Here is a 22,602-nt window from a genome sequence, read left to right on the forward strand (position 1 = left end):
ATAAGTAAATCAGAATCTAGGTCATCTCCAGGATTAATCTATTATTAGCCGCGAGAAGGTTCTGTGTTAAAGTGGGTTTCATTCGTTTTCTTCATGAATCGAGTTAATAAGTTCTGTTTTCTTTTTAACTTTTAATGTAGTTACTTCAAACAAATATGTTATATGAGCTAAAATTTTGACGTTATTAGCAACGATTGCTTCTTGAAATACTGAACAGTTTGGTCAATACTGTAAGTGCGGAGCTACCTGTTTGTTGATAGGAGCGTTGCGCAGGCGCGCTCGCTTTCAGTCGAACGTCGGTACATTCGCGATCGGAGGCTAGTTGCGACTCCACGCGAAAACCGCTGCTAATATTAGCGCGGGAAAGCGCTCAGTGTGTCTGTGCGCGACTGAACGCTCGGGTTTTTCCAGGGCGGGCGGCGCGCGCATCGCACCCTGCCACTGCCCGGAGCTCATTATCCAGCTCGCCATTATAACAAACACACGCTGCCCTCCAGCACGTCTACCGAATATCTATAACTATAACAATAAACAAAGTGAACGTGTGAGTGCTGTGAAATTACGGGACATTCGGATTGACTAAGTGTCGTTCCTGAAATGTGAACTGCCCGACTCTGTATACAACAACAGGTAATGTATCGCGAGTAAATTTAGCCCTTAAAGCATTTTGTTTGTTTTGCTGATGGGCGTTTCACAAACATTGTATTCGTTTTACATTTTAATTAATTGCAGATACTTTAATTATCGATATATGTAAATGGGCTTAATCAGTTATATTTTATACAACTATAGAAATGAACGCTATTGTACAATAAATACATTATCGAATTTGTATTAAATACATCTTAACATAATTTGTCATTTATATAATTTTCAACAGCTTATAACAGACTTAAATTAAACGATTTAATTATAATATGTAATGCCTTTTTAATATTTAATTTACATATGCATAGTATAATGAGACAGCCGCCAGGGCGTTATCTTTGTATTAACTGATATTTAAATTTTTCAACATTTTATTCTGCTGTTTTTTTATGAAGACAACTTTGTCTATTATATATTATTAAATGTTAAATTAAAAAAAATAGAGACATTTGGAAACGTAAACAGAAAACCAATATGAGCAAGTATATAAAAAGTGTTTTATTTTGTGACTTGTAAGCTGTGCGAATTTATAATATTAACATAGAAGATATGCAAGTTAATCAGTTAATAAATAAAAAACAATAAGTTATTTTATTTTTTTGGTATTTGTCCAAAAAACCTGTAATCAACTACGAAAATACGATTTATATAATGAAAATATTTAATACATGGTATGTAGTAGTTTGTAATCATGACTAATGTACTGAATCATGAAATGATCATCAGGGTTCTTCTAATAACTGCCCAAGCTGTTGATCTTAAAATGATTCGTTTATTACTCATAAGTTCACTTTTGGAACAATTTTTCATGTTGGCAACTCTCCAATTTAGTAATTTTCTAAGGAATAAAAAAATATATAACAAGTCTTCATACAGCGGCATAAAAAAGTAGATACGAAAATGTGCAAAAAAAATCACTTCCCGATACTATGTATCTGCGTGAAAGAATCATAAACAATCACACTTTCTCATTTATAATATTAGTACGGATTAGAGTGAAAATAATTACAACATTAAGCGCTTAGAAATTGTTAGTAAAATGGTGCGCCTTGTAAATTTATATCAACAGAATTCTATTAAGTTCAAAATAAAACAATGTGGTTTGTCCTTATCATTATGAGTACTTAATTCTCAAATATATATATGTAAAGCTTTCCGTCCCGATTTTGCATAAATAAAATTGAGGATTATTCCATGACATTTTATTTTAAATAATTAAAAATAAAAAAATATTATATTGCAAATAATTTATATAAAGATTTCGAGTATCTGTTATAGGTTTGAGCGTTCGCTTTGAACGCTAACGGACTTGCCTGTTTATAATACTATTATGACTATCCCATTCTATTGGTCTCGTAGCATTGGGTTAAAATCTCGTATTGACTAATTGAAAGATTTATTGGATTTTTCAGTAGAAGCACATGCACACACTAGTATACAACAATGTTTACTGCGCATTTTCGCTATTGAGAATGGTTTTTGTAATTGCTGTTAAGATATAATTAAACATTGTTGTTTCATATTTTGTTTCCAAAAATATACAAAAACATAAAATTAATAATAAGGAATTTGAAAGCAATAATTAAAAATGAAATAATTTACGTTCAATGAAGTAATTATATTCCTTTATTGACGTCTGGATGCAACTGGGCTGGGTACAGCGTGGTGTAATAAGCTCCAACCCTTCTCATCAAAAAGAAGCAAAGGAAAGGAGGCCTTTGTCCAGCAGCGAAACATTTATAGGCTCTTTCTTTACTTTTATTATAAAGTCCAATTAATTTTGCGCAGATATTTGTGACATTATCAGAATTAGTTGGTACTTATGACGCTTTTTAATTGCCATTTGTACATTTGATTCCTGGATTAATTTTATTATCTTATAAAAAAATATTATATTCTTCGTTATTTATCATATCAATGTTATAAAGTTTTTGAATGTTTGTTTTTTACGAATTTATCCAAAAAGTAAATCATATAAAAGTAAATATATATGGAACATTTCATGGTTTAGACGTCACACTGCCAAATTATCAAACTTTTTTCGCAAGCATTTTAGCATTTTATTTTTAATCTACAAATCTCCGGTACCAACTACCAAAATAGCGTTAAAATTAAACTTATCATACAGTACATTGATTAACTGAAATCCTAAAGAATTAACTTGGAGCCTTCTATATCTCAAACGTGTCCTAATATTAGCCTCTGAATATAGTCATAGTTGCTTTGACAACATCAAAAGGTTACAACTGTAATGTATGTAATGTAATACGCCAATGAGCACCAAATACTTTAGGAGTACGCCTGTAAAGAATGATTGTATACTTGAATCCTTAGAAGAACTTTAAAGTACAATTAATCGTTACATCAACTAATGTATAAAAACATCTAATAATAAAATGGCTTTTAGATACGTCTTTGTTTCCTTATTTACTTTATTCCTGGTTGAAGGGGGAGGGAGTAAGCCAGTGTAACTACAGGGATAATTCAAGGGATGTTACATCTTAGTTCTTAAGTTTGGTGGCACATTGGCGATGTAAGGAATGGTTAATATTTCTTACAGCTCCGATATCTATGGGCGGTGGAGACCATTTAACATCAGGTGGTTCTTTTGTCTGTTCACCTTCCTATTTTATAAACAAGAAGGACACTACAAGATTTAACAAATAATATTTAAATCATGTAAATTTTATAGAAAAGTCTAAGTATTATTTCTATTAATAGCAAATAACGGAGTCATAACGACGTAAGAAGTCGGGCTGGAGAGCTAGTGGTATAAATAAGAACGATTATTTTCTGTTCAAATGTATATATATTTTTTTTTTTTTTTTTTTTTTTTTTTTTTTTTTTTTTTTTTTTTTTTTTTTTTTTATTTTATAGAATAGGAAGGAGGACGAGCATATGGGCCACCTGATGGTAAGTGGTCACCAAACGCCCTTAGACATTGGCATTGTAAGAAATGTCAACCATCGCTTATAGCCAATGCGCCACCAACCTTGGGAACTAAGATTTTATGTCCCTTGTGCCTGTAATTACACTGGCTCACTCACCCTTCAAACCGGAACACAACAATATCAAGTATTGCTGTTTTGCGGTAGAATATCTGATGAGTGGGTGGTACCTACCCAGACGGGCTTGCACAAAGCCCTACCACCAGTAATATATATTGTTTTTCCGCATGACTGGGTCATTGATGTTTTGTAGTAAAAATTATTACGTACAAAATGACGTGTTCGTGGTAAAATGTCATGTTCAAAAGTTCCTCTCATGGAATTTTTGCGGGTGCAATGGCAAATTCTATTCACAAACGATTCCATAGTTTTAGGGAATATGTATGATTAATAACGATGTATATTAACCCCTGACTTAGAAATGAACTCTCATACTGTTTTGTGCATTGAGAGGGCTGCACTGCTGTGCTGGTTATTAAGTTATTTGTAAGTACGCTTCAAATTGCTTCGTTAAGAGTTCTTTAAAAATGATACCTGTAAATGTAGGGACATTTAATTCGTTCATAGTTAATGAATACTTATTCTACGCAGGTCGATAACCTTCGTAGAATATAAATACGAATACGAATGTTTTTCATATAATTCATATATTAAAAAGATAATCGTGTACCTACTACTTATATTGGAATATATACACAGATGAACTAGAAGGCTTTAAAAAGTTAATTCTTCCCTGTTTTAAAACAGGGAGTTGCGAACGTAACTTTAATATTTTTTAAGCTAATCACTAATATCCATTTACAGATAGGTACCAAACAATTTTCAAAAAATATGTTTGCTCTATCAGTTTTTATTTAATTTATAACTATTAAACGTTTAACAAATTATTACTGCTATACAGAAACAATTATACCGTTGAGTATATACCAAAGAATTTTAATAAATATTATTATTAAAAGTTTTATGTAAGTTTATTAGCATAATTACAATTAACTGTTCATTGCGTGGGCGATGATAGAACCATAATTTATTTAAATTATAAAATTAAAAGGCACTTCAAATTCAATTTCGCTTTTGAACAATATTTGTATGAACACGAAATCATTGCACCCTTGTTTAAACTCTATGATGTGGAATAAACGCATAATTAGTACAATGGGAAAGTTACCCCTTTCTGACTATTTCTTACGAGTTTACATAGAATTTTAACAACATTTTGTTGTGTAATTTTATAATAATATTTTCTTAATTCAAATTAACAAAACATCTATAGAAAAATTGGTTTACTTTTTCAAGATGACTAAAATCATAACGTCTAATATCATAAATTAGGAAATAAATATAAAAAAGTTCGTTGTTTTGAGATTAATAAACTTATAAATTAATAAAAATCTCGTTCCCAAGGTTGACGGCGTATTGGCGATGTAAGGAATGGTTATTATTTCTTACCTCGCCAATGTAAGTGAATGATGGTAAGTGGTGACCACTTACCATCATATACAACTTAATAAATAAAGATAACCGGTGAAACGGTGTCAACACAGTTCTACCGATTACCATGAAAATTGGCACATATATTATGTATTTTTCATGAAGAATGTTTTAGACTTGTTGTAACTCTCCACTAGATGGCGCTATAGCATGTCAACTATACGGTTAATCGATCGCTTGTCATAGATGTTGGTAACATTTTTAAACAGGCAGGACTGTCAGCGTGATTTCGCTAGTCTATACTAATATTGTAAAGAGGTAAAGTTTGTGAGGTTGTAGAGGCTAATATCTGGATCTACTTAACCGATTTTGAAAATTCTTTTACCAATAGAAAGCCACATCATTTATGAGTGTCATAGGCTATATATTAACCCGAAAAATAAAAAGACTTTTTCGTGGTAGTGGGATTTGCAAAGTAAATCGGAGAAAAAACGGTCGAACGAAAACGTTTCCTACGAACGCTGCCTTAACGATGAGAGATATACATATGATTGAGTTCTAGAGAAAAGTTGTAGAGCTTGATAATGCCTACAAAAAATTCAGCGATAGCATATATCTAACTTTTATATTTAAGTCACAAAAAGTTGTTTTTTTTATATTAAAAAAATAATTTAAATCGTTAGGTCATGTTTATTGGTCCTATTATCAACAATTATGAATTATTATCAAAATAAGTAAACTTATTGTCTCAAGTGATTAAAACAAAAGACTTTCCCTTTTACTGCATATAATTTGGATGAATGGTTAAAGAGATAATACCTACGACATAGGTATGAAACCGCGACCGTGTCGTAATCTGTCGAGTGATATTTCTATTAGACGGTTTTTCATATACGTCAATCTATTTCAAAATAAATTGCTTTATTACCAAGGAAATTTTATTTGGATAAAATAAAATTTTTAAAGTTTTTTTTTGGTCGCATAGCTTAAGAGATAATTTAAAATATCAAATACGCGAGATGGCCCTGTGGTAAGAACGCGTGAATCTTAACCGATGATCGTGGGTTCAAACCCGGGCAAGCACCACTGAATTTTCATGTGCTTAATTTGTGATTATAATTCATCTCGTGCTTTACGGTGAAGGAAAACATCGTGAGGAAACCTGCATGTGTCTAATTTCACTGAAATTCTGCCACATGTGAATTCTACCAACCCGCATTGGAGCAGCGTGGTGGAATAAGCTCCAAACCTTCTCCTCAAAAAAAGAGGAGAGGAGGCCTTTAGCCCAGCAGTGGGACATTCACAGGCTGTTACGGTACGGTAAATACGCGAGACAATTTTATTAATGTTCGGCCAATCAATCACAAGTAAAAATGTTTACCGCCCAACGAAGTGGGCACGGGTCAGCTAGTAAAATATAAAACAAGTAATATTGTTGTAAATATGTAAAATAATAATATTCAAGTTTTCCTTGTTACTAAAGTATTTACGTCCGTACTTATAGCTCCAGATTTGTGGTTAGTTTCTCAATTTGTAACGTTTTTATTGCATATAGCTTTATTTATGAGATATATTTTTAAATAGTGACAAATGACAAACTTTTTAGACTCTGATACACTTGACTACAAGTTTTATGGCTAAACTAAAATTTCGATTTATCTCTATAAAATATGCCTCGTGTATAATCCGCTTATGTATAAGAAATATTATTTAATTTACACATTAGGAACATTCAATTTGTTGTTGTTGTTTGTTTAAGAATAGAAAAGAATATATAAATCTTACATGTTTGACAATTAGTCTCTTTCCTCATTGAATCGCATTTTTTTATAGAATAGGAAGGCGGATGAGCATATGCTCATATGGGCCACCTGATGGTAAGTGGTCACCAACGCCCATAGACATAGGCATTGTAAGAAATGTTAACCATCACACCAACCTTGACAACTAAGATGTTATGTCCCTTGTGTCCGCTCATTCACCCTTCAAACCGGCACACAACAATACCAAGTACTGCTGTTTTGCGGTAAAATATCTGATGAGTGGGTGGTACCTACCCAGACGAATTGGCACAAAGCCCTGCCACCGGTAATTCCGATTCTCTGGGTGAATAACTAACCAGCCATATGTTTTAATACGATATATATGATTTTATATCTTTGTATAAAAAGCAACTATATAAATCACCAAGTATTATAGAAATATAAATACCCATATATTAGTGTTCAATAATTTATGAACTTCATGTTTATTAAGACACAAACGTACTAGCGTTGTATCGATCACTACGTGAAAAACATACAACATACTTTATTACTTGTAGATTAAATCTATATACAATATACGAAATCTTCATGTACTACGTAAATTTGTTTATGCAAGAAAAAAGATATAGATGAAATAATTCTATTTATCTTTGTTTATAATTATTTTAAAACAATTATGCTCATCTCATTTTATTCGAGTTATCTTATTACTGGCTTAGAATAAACTTAATAAATAATTATTATTATTTCAAATTACTCGTTTTCAAGTTGTCAATTATGTACAGTTTTTAAATTATTTGCTTATGGACAGAGAAACTATTTTATACATTCCATTTTTAAGTAATATACAAAATATGATGATTTTTTGTTTCCTTTCAGTAAACAGCCAACTTTCAAAAATTAAAACTGACAGACAAAGTAACAGAAATATTATTACTTACGTGTTGAGTGTATGACCCTTAGCTCTAAGGAAATGATTCATCCATTTCGTGATTCAAATTAGCTCGTGGATCTGTATCGGTTGCTCATCGCCAAGTATTTTGACCTTAACGTTTTATAGATGTTTTAATGTCAATAGCCGAAATTCAAGTGGAGAACTAACTATAAAGTTTTTTTATTCAAAATCTTCTTTTATGAATACCAAGTAATTCACCGTATTTTAAATTGTATCTACAAACCAACTGAAATATAAATCTAAGTCATACTTGTACACCGTTCAAAGCACGTCATCAGAGTTACGACAATAAAATGTCTATAAATTTATTAGATATACCTACTAAAGTAAATTAAATAAAAAATATGTTTTAGTTACGTTGAAGAACAGTTTGTCAGTCTATTATTGTTATTTTAATATTTGTAATACCTAATCAGATATTTATGGGAGTCGGTGACAGTACAAACAAATTAAATTTAGAAATTAATACATTAAACAGTTGATACCTTTGTTTTTCTTACTTTCACTGTCACCATATAACCTTTGATCTGCGACTTGTTAAATTATTTTTGTGATAAATAATTGTTACAATTTATCCATTATTCAACATTTAGGTGTGGACTGGTCGGTTAACACATTCGGCAAAGATGTATTATAATATCTGAATTATATGAATATTAAATTTCTTTCTTTGCTGTCTATAGAAAAAAGAAATTCAATACTTATTTTTCAATAAATATACACGTTCAGTTTCCAAAACGTTTAAAGATAAAACATACGGTAGACTGCATGTTCAAATAGAAGATAATCTTCATAATTAAATAAGAATCAAATGCTATCCTTTTATTAGTAGATACTAAACTATCACGGATTCTATTAAATTAAAAAAAATATATGTTTTAAAAATTGATTAATTACCATAAAATGAAATCCAGTTCCGTACCATAGTTTCCGCGGTTACTCTTGACCCACTTCCTAAATATAGGGCGACAAGCCGGGGCCGCCCGGGCCCTGCCATCGCTACGATATTTGATAGTCACTTGTTATGGCATTCGGGCGTGTCTCTACATTCTTTAACTTTTTTTATGAAATCTATAATACACCTCTTGAGATTATGTATATCTAAACGAATGTTATAAAGTTGAAGAGTTAGATATAGCCAATTTATTGATAAAGGTGACTATGTAACGATCACGCTACGACCCACGGGGGTAGAGCTCGAGTCCTTTATATGAGTAAAAAATATTTGATATAGACAAAATAAAAATGACTTTTTGGTTACTTAATAATAATTGTTTCCGAGCCAGATAGACAAAATTACAACTTCATGGTTAGTTTTCTATACCGATTTTTTGTATGGGCTATTTGCACTTTAAAAAATATGTACAAATACACAGTCATACATATAATTTACTGTTCGACAATAAAATAATAATGAAACTATCCTTAATGTTATTCATAATCATAATTACGTAACATTACCAAATAATACATATTAAACAAAACCAAAATGGCATTTACAAGAAGTTTTGCGGTAGACTTCTAACGCTTAATTTAAATAAATAAAAGAAACTATTTACTATTTCCATTTAATTTTAGGTATATGTCTTGTTTACTATAGAATGAGCTTGAGCTCAAATTGTACAATACAAATAATATTACAATATTTTGCTTAACACACAGGTAACTTACATTTCAATGTCGATCTACCATAAATGGTTGTCTTACGAAATCTGCGGCCATTTGTACAAATATTTGAAAAGCTGAAAAGGACTATTTGAATAAGTAGCTATCGATGCTGTAATTTAAGTAAATATGTTCCTTAATAGCTAATGTATTTGAAGGCCTCGTTGGTGTAGTGGAGATATAAGGCCGTAGACTTCGAGGTTCTGGGTTCAAATCCCAGGTGGGGCAAGAAAAAAAAGTTATTGGGTTTTTCTGGCAGAAAATCTCAGTAGCAGACTAGAGTCTGAAAGTTGAAATTGTATAAACTTCCGTGCCTCGAAAAGCACTTAAAGTTCTGCGCTTGAACTCTTTTTTTTTCAATTCAATTCCATTTATTTGCTTTAAACATAAAATACATGTTTAGTCACTATATTTATGACATGTCACAGGCGTCTTTACGATGTTTTCCTCCACTGCTAAGCACGAGATGATTTATAAACACTATCTTCTTCTTCTTAGAATTACGTACCTTACCTTGCTCTATTTGAATTGAGTACAATTTGAAAGGTGAATGAACCAGGGAAATTACCGACACAAGGGACATCTTAGATCCCGTTGTTGACGAAAAAGTTGGTAGTGAAGAAGTGGTTTATTTATTTACAGTCAATTTGCAGGTTTGCCTTTAAGTTTAGTTAGTTTTTAATTTAATTAAGAAAGGCATACGAATGTTTCAACTGACGGTGACTTTCACATATAGAGACTGGCAGTGCAAGAAATATGAAACACTCTATACACCGCTCTGAGATCTAATATTTTATATGCATGTGCTTGTAATTATAGCACTCATTAAAATTTTAAACCGTAAAATAGTAATGAAGAGTATTGATGTTTGACAGAAGAATAGTTAATCAGTAGACGTCATCAATCCAGATGTTAATGTAATGAATACAAATAAATAACAAATTTTTATAGCAAATAAGTGAGACAATTATTTACGATTTAATTCCTAAGAGTAGTGTAATTTAGTTATACAAATTGAATAAAGAGTGATTTCCAAGCTATATTAGAGAAATCGTGACTGCAATACTCGATTTGCTTGCGCGAGTTACAGATTCATTTCCGCGTGTCGCGGGCGCAGCGCAGTTCTATTTCCGAATCTCCAGAGACGATCTTCGCTTCACATTGAAAGAACGCACGCTAAATTTGTGTATAATGAATATGTATGTATATACATTTTGTACATCAGTTTGATACGCGAACATTGTGTTTATATTGCATGGCCCATTTTATTTTTTCAAACTATTATTTCTTCAAAATAATTCATTACGTGTCCAATTAAAAAAAATACATTTGTAGAGCGGCTCGAATAAAACATTTCAACAGAATTTCAACAATTTGATTAAAAATACAAAACAAATATTGTTATCTTTAAATCTGTAAGCGTAGAGGCAAGTAATTAGCTTAAAATATTTTTACAAGCTTTTATTAATAAGCCGAGATGGCCTAGTGGTTAGAACGCGTGAATCTTAACCGATCATCGTGGGTTCAAACCCGGGTAAGCACCACTGAATTTTCATGTGCTTAATTTGTGATTATAATTCATCTCGTGCTTGACGGTGAAGGAAAACATCGTGAGGAAACCTGCATGTGTCTAATTTCATTGAAATTATGTCACATGTGTATTCTACCAACCCGCATTAGAGCAGCGTGGTGGAATAAGCTCTAAACCTTCTCCTCAAAAAGGGAGAGGAGGCCTTAGCCCAGCAGTGGGACATTAACAGGCTGTTACTGTACTGTACTGTTATTTAACTTCACCTGTTCTAGTAGGTGTATGTGTCAAATTGCAATAGTTCTATCCATCCGATTGAGTTAAAATTTGACACACACAGTTGACCAAAATATTTCCTCAATATTATGAACATTATAGTTAATATAGATGCGCGTGTTCAGAAATTAATTGCAAATTGTATACTTTAGTAAAGTTACTATTCATTAGTACAAACCGCATTGTGACACGGCTGTGGCGAACATGGAATAAACACGTGTGGTTTGCAACTCAAACATTAATTTTGTATAATTTATTGGAAATAATATTTTTGTAAATGTCCTATAAGACCCTTGATTTTATTTACATAAGAATTATTTACATTAGGGACTTAAATAAATATATAAAATCAAAATGAAAACCAGGCACTGTACAAATTTGGACAATGGCAGTGGGATGGCAATAATGCTATGAAAAAGTATTGTAACAACTGAGTGTTAATATATTATTAAAATATGTGGTAAACAATATATTGATATTGTAAACAACTACAATTTATATATTGTATAACAGTAACAGTAACAGCCTGTTAATGTCTCACTGCTAGGCTAAGGCCTCCTCTCCCTTTTTTGAGGAGAAGGTTGTGGAACTTATTTCACCGCGCTGCTCCAATGTGGGTTGGTAGAATACACATGTGGCAGAATTTCAATGAAATTAGACACATGCAGATTTCCTCACGATGTTTTCCTTCACCGATTGATTGTATAATGATTACATATTTATAATATAAATAAATATTTGAATCACAAAAAAAAAATACATACGCGCAAAAGTTTTAAAATTAGCTTAGTAGTTTTCAAATTTAATAATCTTTTTTATATTCATTTGGTCGATAATTAGTTGTTTAATTATCTCGAAGAAAGAAATATTAATAAACAATGTATATCGAATGTGATCTAATTAATAATCGCCTTGGCATAAACCAAGGCTAACATTATCACTCTTAAGACATTTTACGCAACTCGGATATACGCATCGGTAGAGGACTGATGTTTCCTAACCGTGTCTGTTATATGGTTAAACATTTACTTAATACGCTATTAATTTTATAATTAAATTCATTTTTCGACGAGTAATTTAATTAGGTAAGATGAGAAAATTTAAAGATGGATTTTACTGCGACGTTTTAAATATTTTTTTTTATAGAATAGAAAGGCGGACGAGCATATGGGCCACCTGATGGTAAGTGGTCACCAACGCCCTTAGACAATGGCATTGTAAGATATGTCAACCATCGCTTACATAGCCAATGCGCCACCAACCTTGGGAACTAAGATTTTATGTCCCTTGTGCCTGTAATTACACTGGCTCACTCACCCTTCAAACCGGAACACAACAATATCAAGTAATGTTGTTTTGCGGTAGAACATCTGATGCATCAGGGTGGTACCTACCAGACGAGCTTGCACAAAGCCCTACCACCAGTAAATTATTTAGTTATTAAATTATATATATGTAACATTTGAATATGCGAAGCCGGGACGGATAGCTAGTTTTCATTTAAAACATTTAAATGAGCGTTAAGTACCGCATATATAAGTAATTATTAAACAGAATTAACTGAAACATTTAATATCTAAAATTTAAATTATTATAATTTTTTATATGAATGGAAATGAGTAAATAGCTATGGCAATTTAATATTCATCGCAGTATTACACTTGTTTAAATTTGCGTCGAGTTTATTCTTGAATAAACAGGTCAATGTGAATATAAAGCCTTGGACCTCGTATTTATAACTTTATTGTGAACCTGAGTAACCGTGTTGTTTAAATAACGCATCCATCGTAACATTCCTCCTTCATACTGTACTTCAATACTGAGTACACTTTGAAGGAGACAGACATCGATGGCGTTTGCTCTTCCAGAAAATATACAGCTTTATATTTATAACGAAAATTACAGTTCAATACAATTTCGTACATTTTGTATGATGGAGAAATATAATCATTTTATCATATTGCGCATGGCTGGCTTATTTTGAGTGCGGTTATTGTGTTGTAGTCTTCGTACCCTCCATACCTATGTGTGGAAGTTGGAAGTGGGTACATTTCTGTGCCTCGGAAAGCATGTAAAGTGAACTCTTTCCGGTCGTATCGGATTGCCGTCCCATCGGATTATAAGAGTTAGGGAATACAGAGTGCACCTGTCTTTGCGCGCACACTTGTGCACTATAATATCTCCTGGGCAGTTGGCTAATTTCTCTTGAGATTGGCCGCCGTGGCCGAAATCGATATGGAGGGCATTATTATAATTATTGTGTGTGTACATATGTGTGGTGTTAGGCCTTTTTCAGAGATCTTTCTCATAGAAAGCGACAGTATTAGTTTCTAAATATTTAGTTAGCCTAAAAAGTCGGGATCTCTAAAAGAACAAGATTATATAAATATTAAGAAAAGCGTGGAGTTAAGTTTTGTTGAGTTTCAAGTTTCATATTAAATTAATAAAAAAAAAATGTCGGTTATTAGGTACAATTATTTGCTATGATAACTGAAAGCCGTATTTGTTCTGTGGTTATAATAATAAATTGGTTTTTAGTAGAAGTCTAGGTCCTAGAACGTGAAAGTGTAGCTAAGAGTAATTTAATCATGTCATACTCGATGATAAAGGAAAAAATCGTGAGATTACCTGCATGTGTCGGGAAAAAATTGAGATACGTTATATATTCAACTATAACTAGTGGAAGCGCAATGAAATAACGGCCAATGTCTTCTCAATAATGATTTAATTAACGATAGTACAATGAAAGAAACCTTAAAAAGGAAGATATATGAGAGAATATAATTATATAGAAAATAATAAACTAAAATATATTAGCTTAAATAAACAATAATTATTTTTTGTATTTATTCTTGTAAGTTATTAATATTAAATTACTAAAATTTTTTATGTATTCTTTTCCACCATCAACCTAACCTGAACCTAACTTTTGTAGGTAGGTATATATTTTTGTATTTTGTAAATTAAAAATCGAAAGATGTCGGTTAAAATTATCGTATTTTATCATGATGTAGATTTACGAACGCAAAAACACTAGAACAAGAAAAACGGGTAGGTAGTAGAACGAGACAACTGAAACATTAACCTTTCAACTGTAGTATGTGAACTTTTAATAGGTTTAATTTTAATCGCATTTGCAGAATTATTATTCGCTATAACTTGTAATACTTAAAGTAATAATCCTATTAAATGTGATGATGATTATATTTAGACGAGATTCATATGAGATTAGCTAACAACTTAAGATATACATATAATATGTCAAAACCACTACCTGAAAAAGTTTAGGTGCAGAACCCGTATATTTATAATTTACGTGCTATCCGAGGCACAGAGTGTAAATTGTACAAACATTACTAACTTACAAAGTAAGATGTAAATGACTAATTTCGACGGAAAAATCCAATTTCTTATTTCCCCAACCTTTAGAAATTAAGACTTAAAATTAACTTCTAGACTTACTTCTTCTTTACTTTCTTTACTACATACGTACAAGCAATAAATACCTTCAATAGGTACGTAAGTAATTGTTTCTTTGAATTTCACTAACAATACCGTTTTTGTTCGACACTCATGAAAATGAACTATTCGCAGAAACCCGTTCCATACTCTCGTAAGCTTAAATTCTGCATCTAAATATAGGGCAATTTAAGTTCAACACCGTAGCTATGCGCATGTATTTATATAGGTCACTAGGAATCATCAAATATCGGACAATCGTTATGTCGCTGCAGTTTCGAAATGCATTTCGTGGATCAGTTATAAATATACGGGGAAGAGTTTAGATTGCAACAGAAACAAAAATAATTGGCCGCCATGATGAACGAAATGTTTTTATAAAAATAAACCAAAACGAGTTAAACCGATTTTATTATTATGAAACCAATGATTTGAAAATCATTTAAAGTTTTTATAGAGATTTTGATATAGTTCTTATTATTTTGTATCCTAAACGCTCAAAAAATCGTTTATGTATAAATAAATCATAGAATCGCTTAAACAAATTATATCGCTAATTAAAATTAACTGTAGGTATTATTAAAGTACTTATATTCTAGTATACATATATGTATATATCTCAGTGGTCTAGTGAGTAGCTTCTAAGGGAGACTCCGAAGTTTATTCCATCACGCAGTTCCAGCGTAGATTGGTGTATATGGTGTACACATGTGGCAAAATTTTTATACGGCTCTTGCAAATCACGATGTTTGTTTTCTCTTGTTGATGATGTTCCTTTCAATGCTTCACTGCAAAAACAAAACAAAACTGCTATCTTCAGCCTATCACGTTAATCTCATCCACGTGCTAAATAAATAGGTAACAATTTTCTATATCTGTCCTCTAAGAATCTTACTCGCTAGTGGCGCCATCTGGTGATCTTCCAGAAACGATAGCCCACATTAATATTTGTGTTAATGTGGGCTATCTATATTTGTATTAAGCGCAAAAGCTTTTAATCGTTATAAAATTTAAATGAAAAGGATTTACAAAAAAAAACCTAATGCAGCCCTTGATAATGTATGTAAAATGTAAAAATTAGAGGACTTAATTTTATTATAATGTTATACACACAATATTTTGTTTTAATTCTAAACTGGAATGACATCTTGTAAAATCAAGAAAAATGTTAGCAATTTTGTTTTATACCCGTTCTTAATATTATTTATTTATGCAGGTTTAAACTCTTTTTAATAACGTTAGAAATGTTAAATTAATCTACAAAATATGACATGAGATATCTAAATTTGAGACGCTTTGGTAGATTTCAGGTCTTCTACGGGAATATCTCTTCTCTCTTTGTTTGTTTTTGTTTTTTTTTTTCATGATTTGTTCATGATTGTGATATTGCCATAAATCTGTTTCGCTTGGTTTCAGTAGAGATTCTCGTATCCTCTCCACTCTACTCATTTTAGCTTTAGTGGATAACGCTATCGTTTGTCAATAGGTCATATTGTAATCTATATAATTGTCTGGGTATATATATATCAATAATTATCATCGATCGATCGAATGGTATTATATTTGTTTTTGTTGTTATATTATATTTGTTATTAATGTGCTACAACGCGACGCCTTACCAAGTTAAAACTTGGTAGAGTTTTTATATACACTATTCCAATATGAATACATGAAGGTATGTGTCAACTTTTAGAATAATCGTTCAAACGGTGTCGAAGGTAAACCTCAAACAATGATACTTAAAATATATTTTCATATATAAGGTAATTGTCTTTAAAATAAATAATATTCACTCTTTACTTTTTTAATTTACCACTACAATTATTTTAAACTTTTATTAACTTTCAGTCACTCTAGTTTTAAGTGCCTTAGTTTGGATACTGATGGCATTTGATTATTGTTGAATGTTTAGAATATGGAGCTCTGCGTATAGTTCTGTTAATACGCTAGGGAATGTAAGAGAAATGACGCATTACCAGTAAGCATAGCTTTAAGAAATTGACGCACAATTCTGCATGGTTCTTCCGGTCAATGTGTAACATACCTTGATTTAATCCAAGAATTAGTTTTCTTTTACAAAAATATATATATATTATATATGATGTTCATTTTCATACAAATTGAAAATCATATCTTAGTTTAATTATTTTTGTTGATTAAGGAACAAGTGAAATACCCAGAAATAAATAGAAGTAATTCGTTTACCCAAAATGCTTCACATTATTTGTCTCGGTAAATGTCAAAGTTTTTTTAGAAGACTTTTAGTGTGTTCAGTGTGTTGAGCTTAGATTAACAATATAAAATATATATATATTTATTTACTATATATATATATATACTGAGGTATGCGAGCCGCTAAATAGTTCTCTTAGCGCCCTTATTATGTGCGAGGATATCAGAGCCATATAAAGAATAATTATTACCTCGGTTTGTATATATATATATTTACTAAAATATATGAAATTATATGACGGTGAATTGTAAAAAATATTATTCGTATATCAATTGCCCTTGTGTTTCTATTTAGCACCTAGAATGAATCGTAATACAAACCGAGGTAATAATTATTCTTTATATGGCTCTGATATCCTCGCACATAATAAGGGCGCTAAGAGAACTATTTAGCGGCTCGCATACCTCAGTATGTACACTGCTCCTAAACATACTCTATCATAGCTTTATATAAAATTCAATATGCAAAAAATATTATAAAAAGAATATTTTCTTCTTTCAGACGGAGTAGAAAAAGATCAACAACATGACTGTCGTAACCAACCCTGCGTGTATAGACGATGGTCTTGAAGGCCAAATATCACAGGCATCTACATCCGGTATTCAGTCTTTGGCGATGTCTGAATATGGACAATATGACCAACTGCAAATAGATGAAAATTCTAGGCTATATGACAACGAAAAGCAAAGCGACATCATATTTGTGGCTGGAATCAATGGGGATACCTTTCGATTCCCTGGACATCGCCGCGTACTCGCCGCTACTAGCCCAGTTTTTGCCGCATTACTCTCCACTAAAGCAGATGTAATAGTAGTCGATTATATAGATCGGAGAGGCTTTGAGCAGTTGCTCCGCTATTACTATTGTGAACCAACACAGTTATCAACTGTGTTTACGGCTAGGACAACCCTTAATGCCGCTTATAAGTTTCTGTGTCCCCAACTCGCAGAAAGATGTGCCCGTCGGCTTGATGAAATGCTAGATGCTGAAGTAGCGTTGGAAATATTACGTGACTTAAGATATTTATGCGCAAGACTACCAGGAGCTGCTTCGGCACCACCATTGCCTGCGCTTGAGAGCGATGCCGCTGCTAGAACGTTAGCACATTGCGCTATGTGGTGCGATTCACTTGCACACAATGCACTACTAGTTATCGATGATAATGCAGATGCAGCACTGACTCACGAAAAACTTGAGGATCTCACATATGAGGATTTGGCGTTAATAGTAAAACGCGATACTCTACGGGTATCCAGCGAACTTGTTTTAGCAGAAGCGCTTGCGCGCTGGAGCACAGCTGCTTGCAAACGAACAAAGCGTGAATTAACACCGGGTAATAAACGTGCTGCGCTTGGTGAATTGGCATATTGTCCACGGTACTTACTTCTCGTGGGAGAAGAATTAGATAGAGCTCTGGCTTTAGAATTGTTAGAACCGATAGAACGTGCTTTAGTAATAGCACGTGCACGAAAACTCTCCGCCCCTGTTCCAGTAGGTGCCGAACAAGAAGCAATGCTCCGTCGGTGGGCACATCCTCGACCTGCTGAGCCTGCTGCTGCTCCAGTTTCTTTGAGCCCACGGTCTGAGCCACTTGATGAACCTAAACCCAGCAAACTATGTGGACGTCGACCGAAAAAACTAAAACAACCATGCTTTGAGCCGGAAGAAACCAGAATACCACCTAAGAACAACTGTTGCTCGGATTGCTTCCATGGGTTAATTCATGCATTTGTCTGTTTATTTGATTAAGAGCATCAAATTTTCAAACAAGTTAAATAGCGAGATAAACAAAACCAAGAATATTTTTATTCTAATTTATCTAAATCTAGTACCTATATTAAAAAAATGTGATGAATTATAATTGGTTTTAAAGAAAATTCTACATTGAAAACAAAATTAAATAACAAAGTTTAAATGAGGCAGTCATTTAGAATGATTTACTCATTAACAAAATAATGATGATTATAAGATAAATATTGCTTCGAAACGAAGCCACATTTGAAAAACAAAGGCTATTAAGATCCCATTTAATCAGAATTAAAATATTATGATAAATTATTTAATGTCATGATAGGTTTGAAACTGCTGAAAATGATATCGGTAGCTCAGCTGCGATATTACTTGTTTTATTTAATTCTAGTGATAAATGTAATTTAGTTCGATACGTATATTTTAAATCGCGTAGAAAAGGTTCGAATTAACGTCGAAGCGTGTAACGATTTGGTGCACAAATAATTAAAATAGGTTAATTTTGTTGCATTTACTATACCTGACTTTTTTTAAGTATTCTAGAAAATTGTTATTTTTTACATGTGCGACATTGTGTTCAGCGTTAAATTTAATTAATGCGATTACTTTATTGATTGCATCTTAGGCATCTTTATTTTATATTTAAGTTAATGTGGTATTACCGCAGCTACAAAATTTATAAGGTTGCGAAAAACATTGAGAAGAAAAGCAAGGTAAGGAAGGGATGAGTAAAATGCTTGTTATTCTTTAATTGATTTTAGTTTAGATAAATATTCCTACAATTGTTAATGGTGCGCTAGTCTTAATTTAAGTACAGATGAAATCTTACGTCTGTTTGTTGTATTTTAAATTTAGCTACTATGATTATTTCTTCAAGTTTTCACGGAACGACACTGCCTTCTCTCGAGCGAGTTTTCAACGTCATATTATTATAAACTCAAATAAATATTAGATACATTTAGATTGTGCCATATTTGATGTTTATTATAAGATTATTTTTAGAGTTTACAGTAAAAAATATAAAACTATCTATCTATCTAGCTATGATAGGTCATTTAAGTAAATTTATCGATTGATTAATAAAAATATGTAATAAATGTTTAGACAAAATAGTATTGAATGTATTTTGGTAAATAATATTATCCTCTTTCTATTCTTGACACATGAACTGTAACACTAATATTTGTAAAATTTTGACTTTTGGAAAAAATTTTGAATGTTATAATTAATAATGAGACTATCTTACTACTATGTATTACCAATTGTATTCAAAAGCTTTAACATTGATATGGTAGCACATCAGTCTATATCTTTACTTTCAAAAAATAAAATTTTCCAAAATTACCATTACTTATATTAAAAAAATGTAATAAAAAATATTTAACTAGTTTTTAAGTATTTTTTCAATGTACCTCCTTTATCTATATTTTAAGGTAATTATGTGTTAGAATATCTGTGTACATCATCGGTGTGTCGTTTGAAACGATAAAACAATAAAAATGTTTCCATTAAATGTTATAATTTATGATTGTAACGATATATTATATGTTCAGCTCGGAGCTGCATTTATGTCCTAAATTAAATATGAAGACAAATAAAGAAAAATCAACTGTTCCAAACTTATTTTTTTATTTAAAAACCCTATAATGGATATTTCATTAAATTATAGTAGCAGTAGTAAGTAGGAATAAGTTTAAGTGATTCGCAGCGATACTGATTCTTTCTTCGTAACAATCGATTGCTGAGGTTTGCAATACGAGCTTCGAGATTGGAGGCTGGAAGCTTCGCTTTCTCCGATGATCCCCTCCATTTTTTCGACTTTTTCAATCGTGTCTACCAAAATGTTCTCCGCTTGTCGTAAATCATTTCTTAATAGTGTTATTGTAGTTTGAATATTAAGCATTGAATTTATTTTTGCATCGATTTTTTCAAATTTGTCCTGAATAGATTGTCTTGCTCTCTGTACTTCATCTACCTCTTTCATAATTCGTGAACCTATTTCACCTTTTAATTCTTTAAATTTTCTATCGAACGTTGAATCTTCTTTGCTCTCTCGTCGCTTCTTCTCTCCTGTATTAGTAGATAGCGTGCGATACTTGTATCCAGTGCTGCGTGATGTGTAACAGCTTTTATGAAATAGCTCTGACATGGTCCGTAAAATAATCCACTCACTACTGTTTTTTTATTTATTTTTAAAATTGTTAGAGTGATAAATCCCTATTTAGTCATAGTTTTCTGTAAATTTACTGTCAATTATTGTGTCACATTATTAGGTTATCGTTTTAAACTTCGGAGAACATGTTGTCATTTTTAGAAGGCATTTATGATTTTTTCGTATTCAAAACAAATTACTAACAGCGCCACCTTACGGTTATGTTTGAAATTGTATTGAAGAATTTACCTTATATCATACTTGATGATTTGTTAGGACTTTTAAAAAAAGCCACTAGATGGCAGTATAAAGAATCTAATATTCCTTATACTGCCATCTAGTGACTCGACTAATAACAAAATATTTAAAAATAAAATGAATTTTAAAAGTAACAAAATGCATATAATAAAACCCTACCTGGATTTTGTTTTAAAAGGTTTTCAAACTAAGGTATTTAGAACCGTGAATAATTTTATCTTCTTAAACAAAACACAGTATTAGTCATTGAAAGTGGCTAACACTTTTTTGAGAAATAAAACATAATTCATGAAATTAACATAATATATTTAAATATACATGTTTTTTTATCGATATATTGTACGTCAAAGAAAATATATATATAAATATGTAAGTCATTACGGTTTGTCAATGCAACAACTTTTGAATTAACCAGAGATGAAAAAGCTAGTCCAACCCTAGCTTGAAATCATAAATTCCAAATGTTTTAAGTAGGTAATTGATTTAAAAAAAATCAAATTATATTTAATTTTATATATATTTGATTTAAAAAATTGTCATGGTTTTTTTTTTTTTTTAATTACACCAATATAGAAAGAGTATTATTTTTACACTTAGTAAGTAGATGCCTGTTTTTAAAAGTCAGACAGTAATTAATTGTGTTGTTAATCACGTGATAATATATTTTAGGTTGAATTTTTATTTATGAATACGACTTCAAAGAATTCATGCAAAATATTTTTAATATAAAATCTTAAAAGGAACCTAGGACATATTGCCAGTTACATTAAATTGTATTTAAAAACCGTTTAAATTAAGAAAAAAATACGAGCTTTCAATGTCACACTTGTTATACAGATTAGAAGTGCTACACAAAAACGTTTAGGAGTATCTATTCAAAAACCACTCGAGAATACAAAGGATAAAGTTGGTCAAAAACAATAATTCAGGTTCGTATCTGTACTGACAATAGTTTGGGGAAGCTTGGGTTCCATTTTTTTTTTAATTCTATTGTGTTAAAATGACAATGACTTGAGCAGGTTGAAATTGTATTATTTGAAGGTAAATTTATTTTTGATGAAGTGCAATAGTCGGAGTCAGTCTTTTGACGTTTACTTTTTTTACCCAAAAATCTGGAGGCAACGTGGTCTCAATCGGCCGTAAATAATTTTGCACATATGGGCTCAATGTGTCCCATTGTGTTTTGTACACCGCTCCTAATTATTGTTAGTGTGAGAAGATCTTAACAAGTGTCACTTTGATTGCATTTTTTTATTTACGGTACAAGGTTTTTTTTTTATTTGTCATATGAAATCTTTAACTATATTGTTACTGTAACTATGTTTTCATTTTAATTGGATGTTGTTGCTGTTAATGTCAATAAACTATTACCAAACCTAAAAATTTAGTATTAAGTATTGTTTGTTATTACATAAGTAATATAAACGCAATAGAAAAATCTCAATACGAGGATGGATAGCATAAAATATCTGAGGTTGTCAGATTCGAAGTTTAGTTTTTCTTATTACATTCTAAATTCGTTGCACATAGATTT

The 22,602-nt window shown here is 31.5% G+C and overlaps 2 protein-coding genes across 2 annotated transcripts; one reads left to right on the top strand and one right to left on the bottom strand.

The window, feature by feature from the left end:
• The first annotated feature begins 304 nt into the window (after nt 1-304).
• On the top strand, nt 305-19,954 carry LOC126774216 (BTB/POZ domain-containing protein 6). Its single transcript, XM_050495634.1, has 2 exons — nt 305-630; nt 17,411-19,954. The coding sequence occupies exon 2, from the start codon at nt 17,435-17,437 to the stop codon at nt 18,656-18,658; it is 1,224 nt and encodes a 407-aa protein (XP_050351591.1). The 5' UTR covers nt 305-630; nt 17,411-17,434; the 3' UTR covers nt 18,659-19,954.
• Nucleotides 19,955-20,326: 372 nt separating this feature from the next.
• On the bottom strand, nt 20,327-20,872 carry LOC126774259 (uncharacterized). The gene has a single exon (XM_050495695.1). The coding sequence runs from the start codon at nt 20,805-20,807 to the stop codon at nt 20,352-20,354; it is 456 nt and encodes a 151-aa protein (XP_050351652.1). The 5' UTR covers nt 20,808-20,872; the 3' UTR covers nt 20,327-20,351.
• Nucleotides 20,873-22,602: the final 1,730 nt, after the last annotated feature.

The sequence above is a fragment of the Nymphalis io genome, chromosome 16 (assembly GCF_905147045.1).
Source record: "Nymphalis io chromosome 16, ilAglIoxx1.1, whole genome shotgun sequence".
NCBI classification, from domain to species: domain Eukaryota; kingdom Metazoa; phylum Arthropoda; class Insecta; order Lepidoptera; family Nymphalidae; genus Nymphalis; species Nymphalis io.

Bases quoted from the DNA above. Each gene is read 5' to 3' on its own strand.
- LOC126774216 (XM_050495634.1), top strand. From the start codon at position 17,435: ATGACTGTCGTAACCAACCCTGCGTGTATAGACGATGGTCTTGAAGGC.
- LOC126774259 (XM_050495695.1), bottom strand. From the start codon at position 20,807: ATGTCAGAGCTATTTCATAAAAGCTGTTACACATCACGCAGCACTGGA.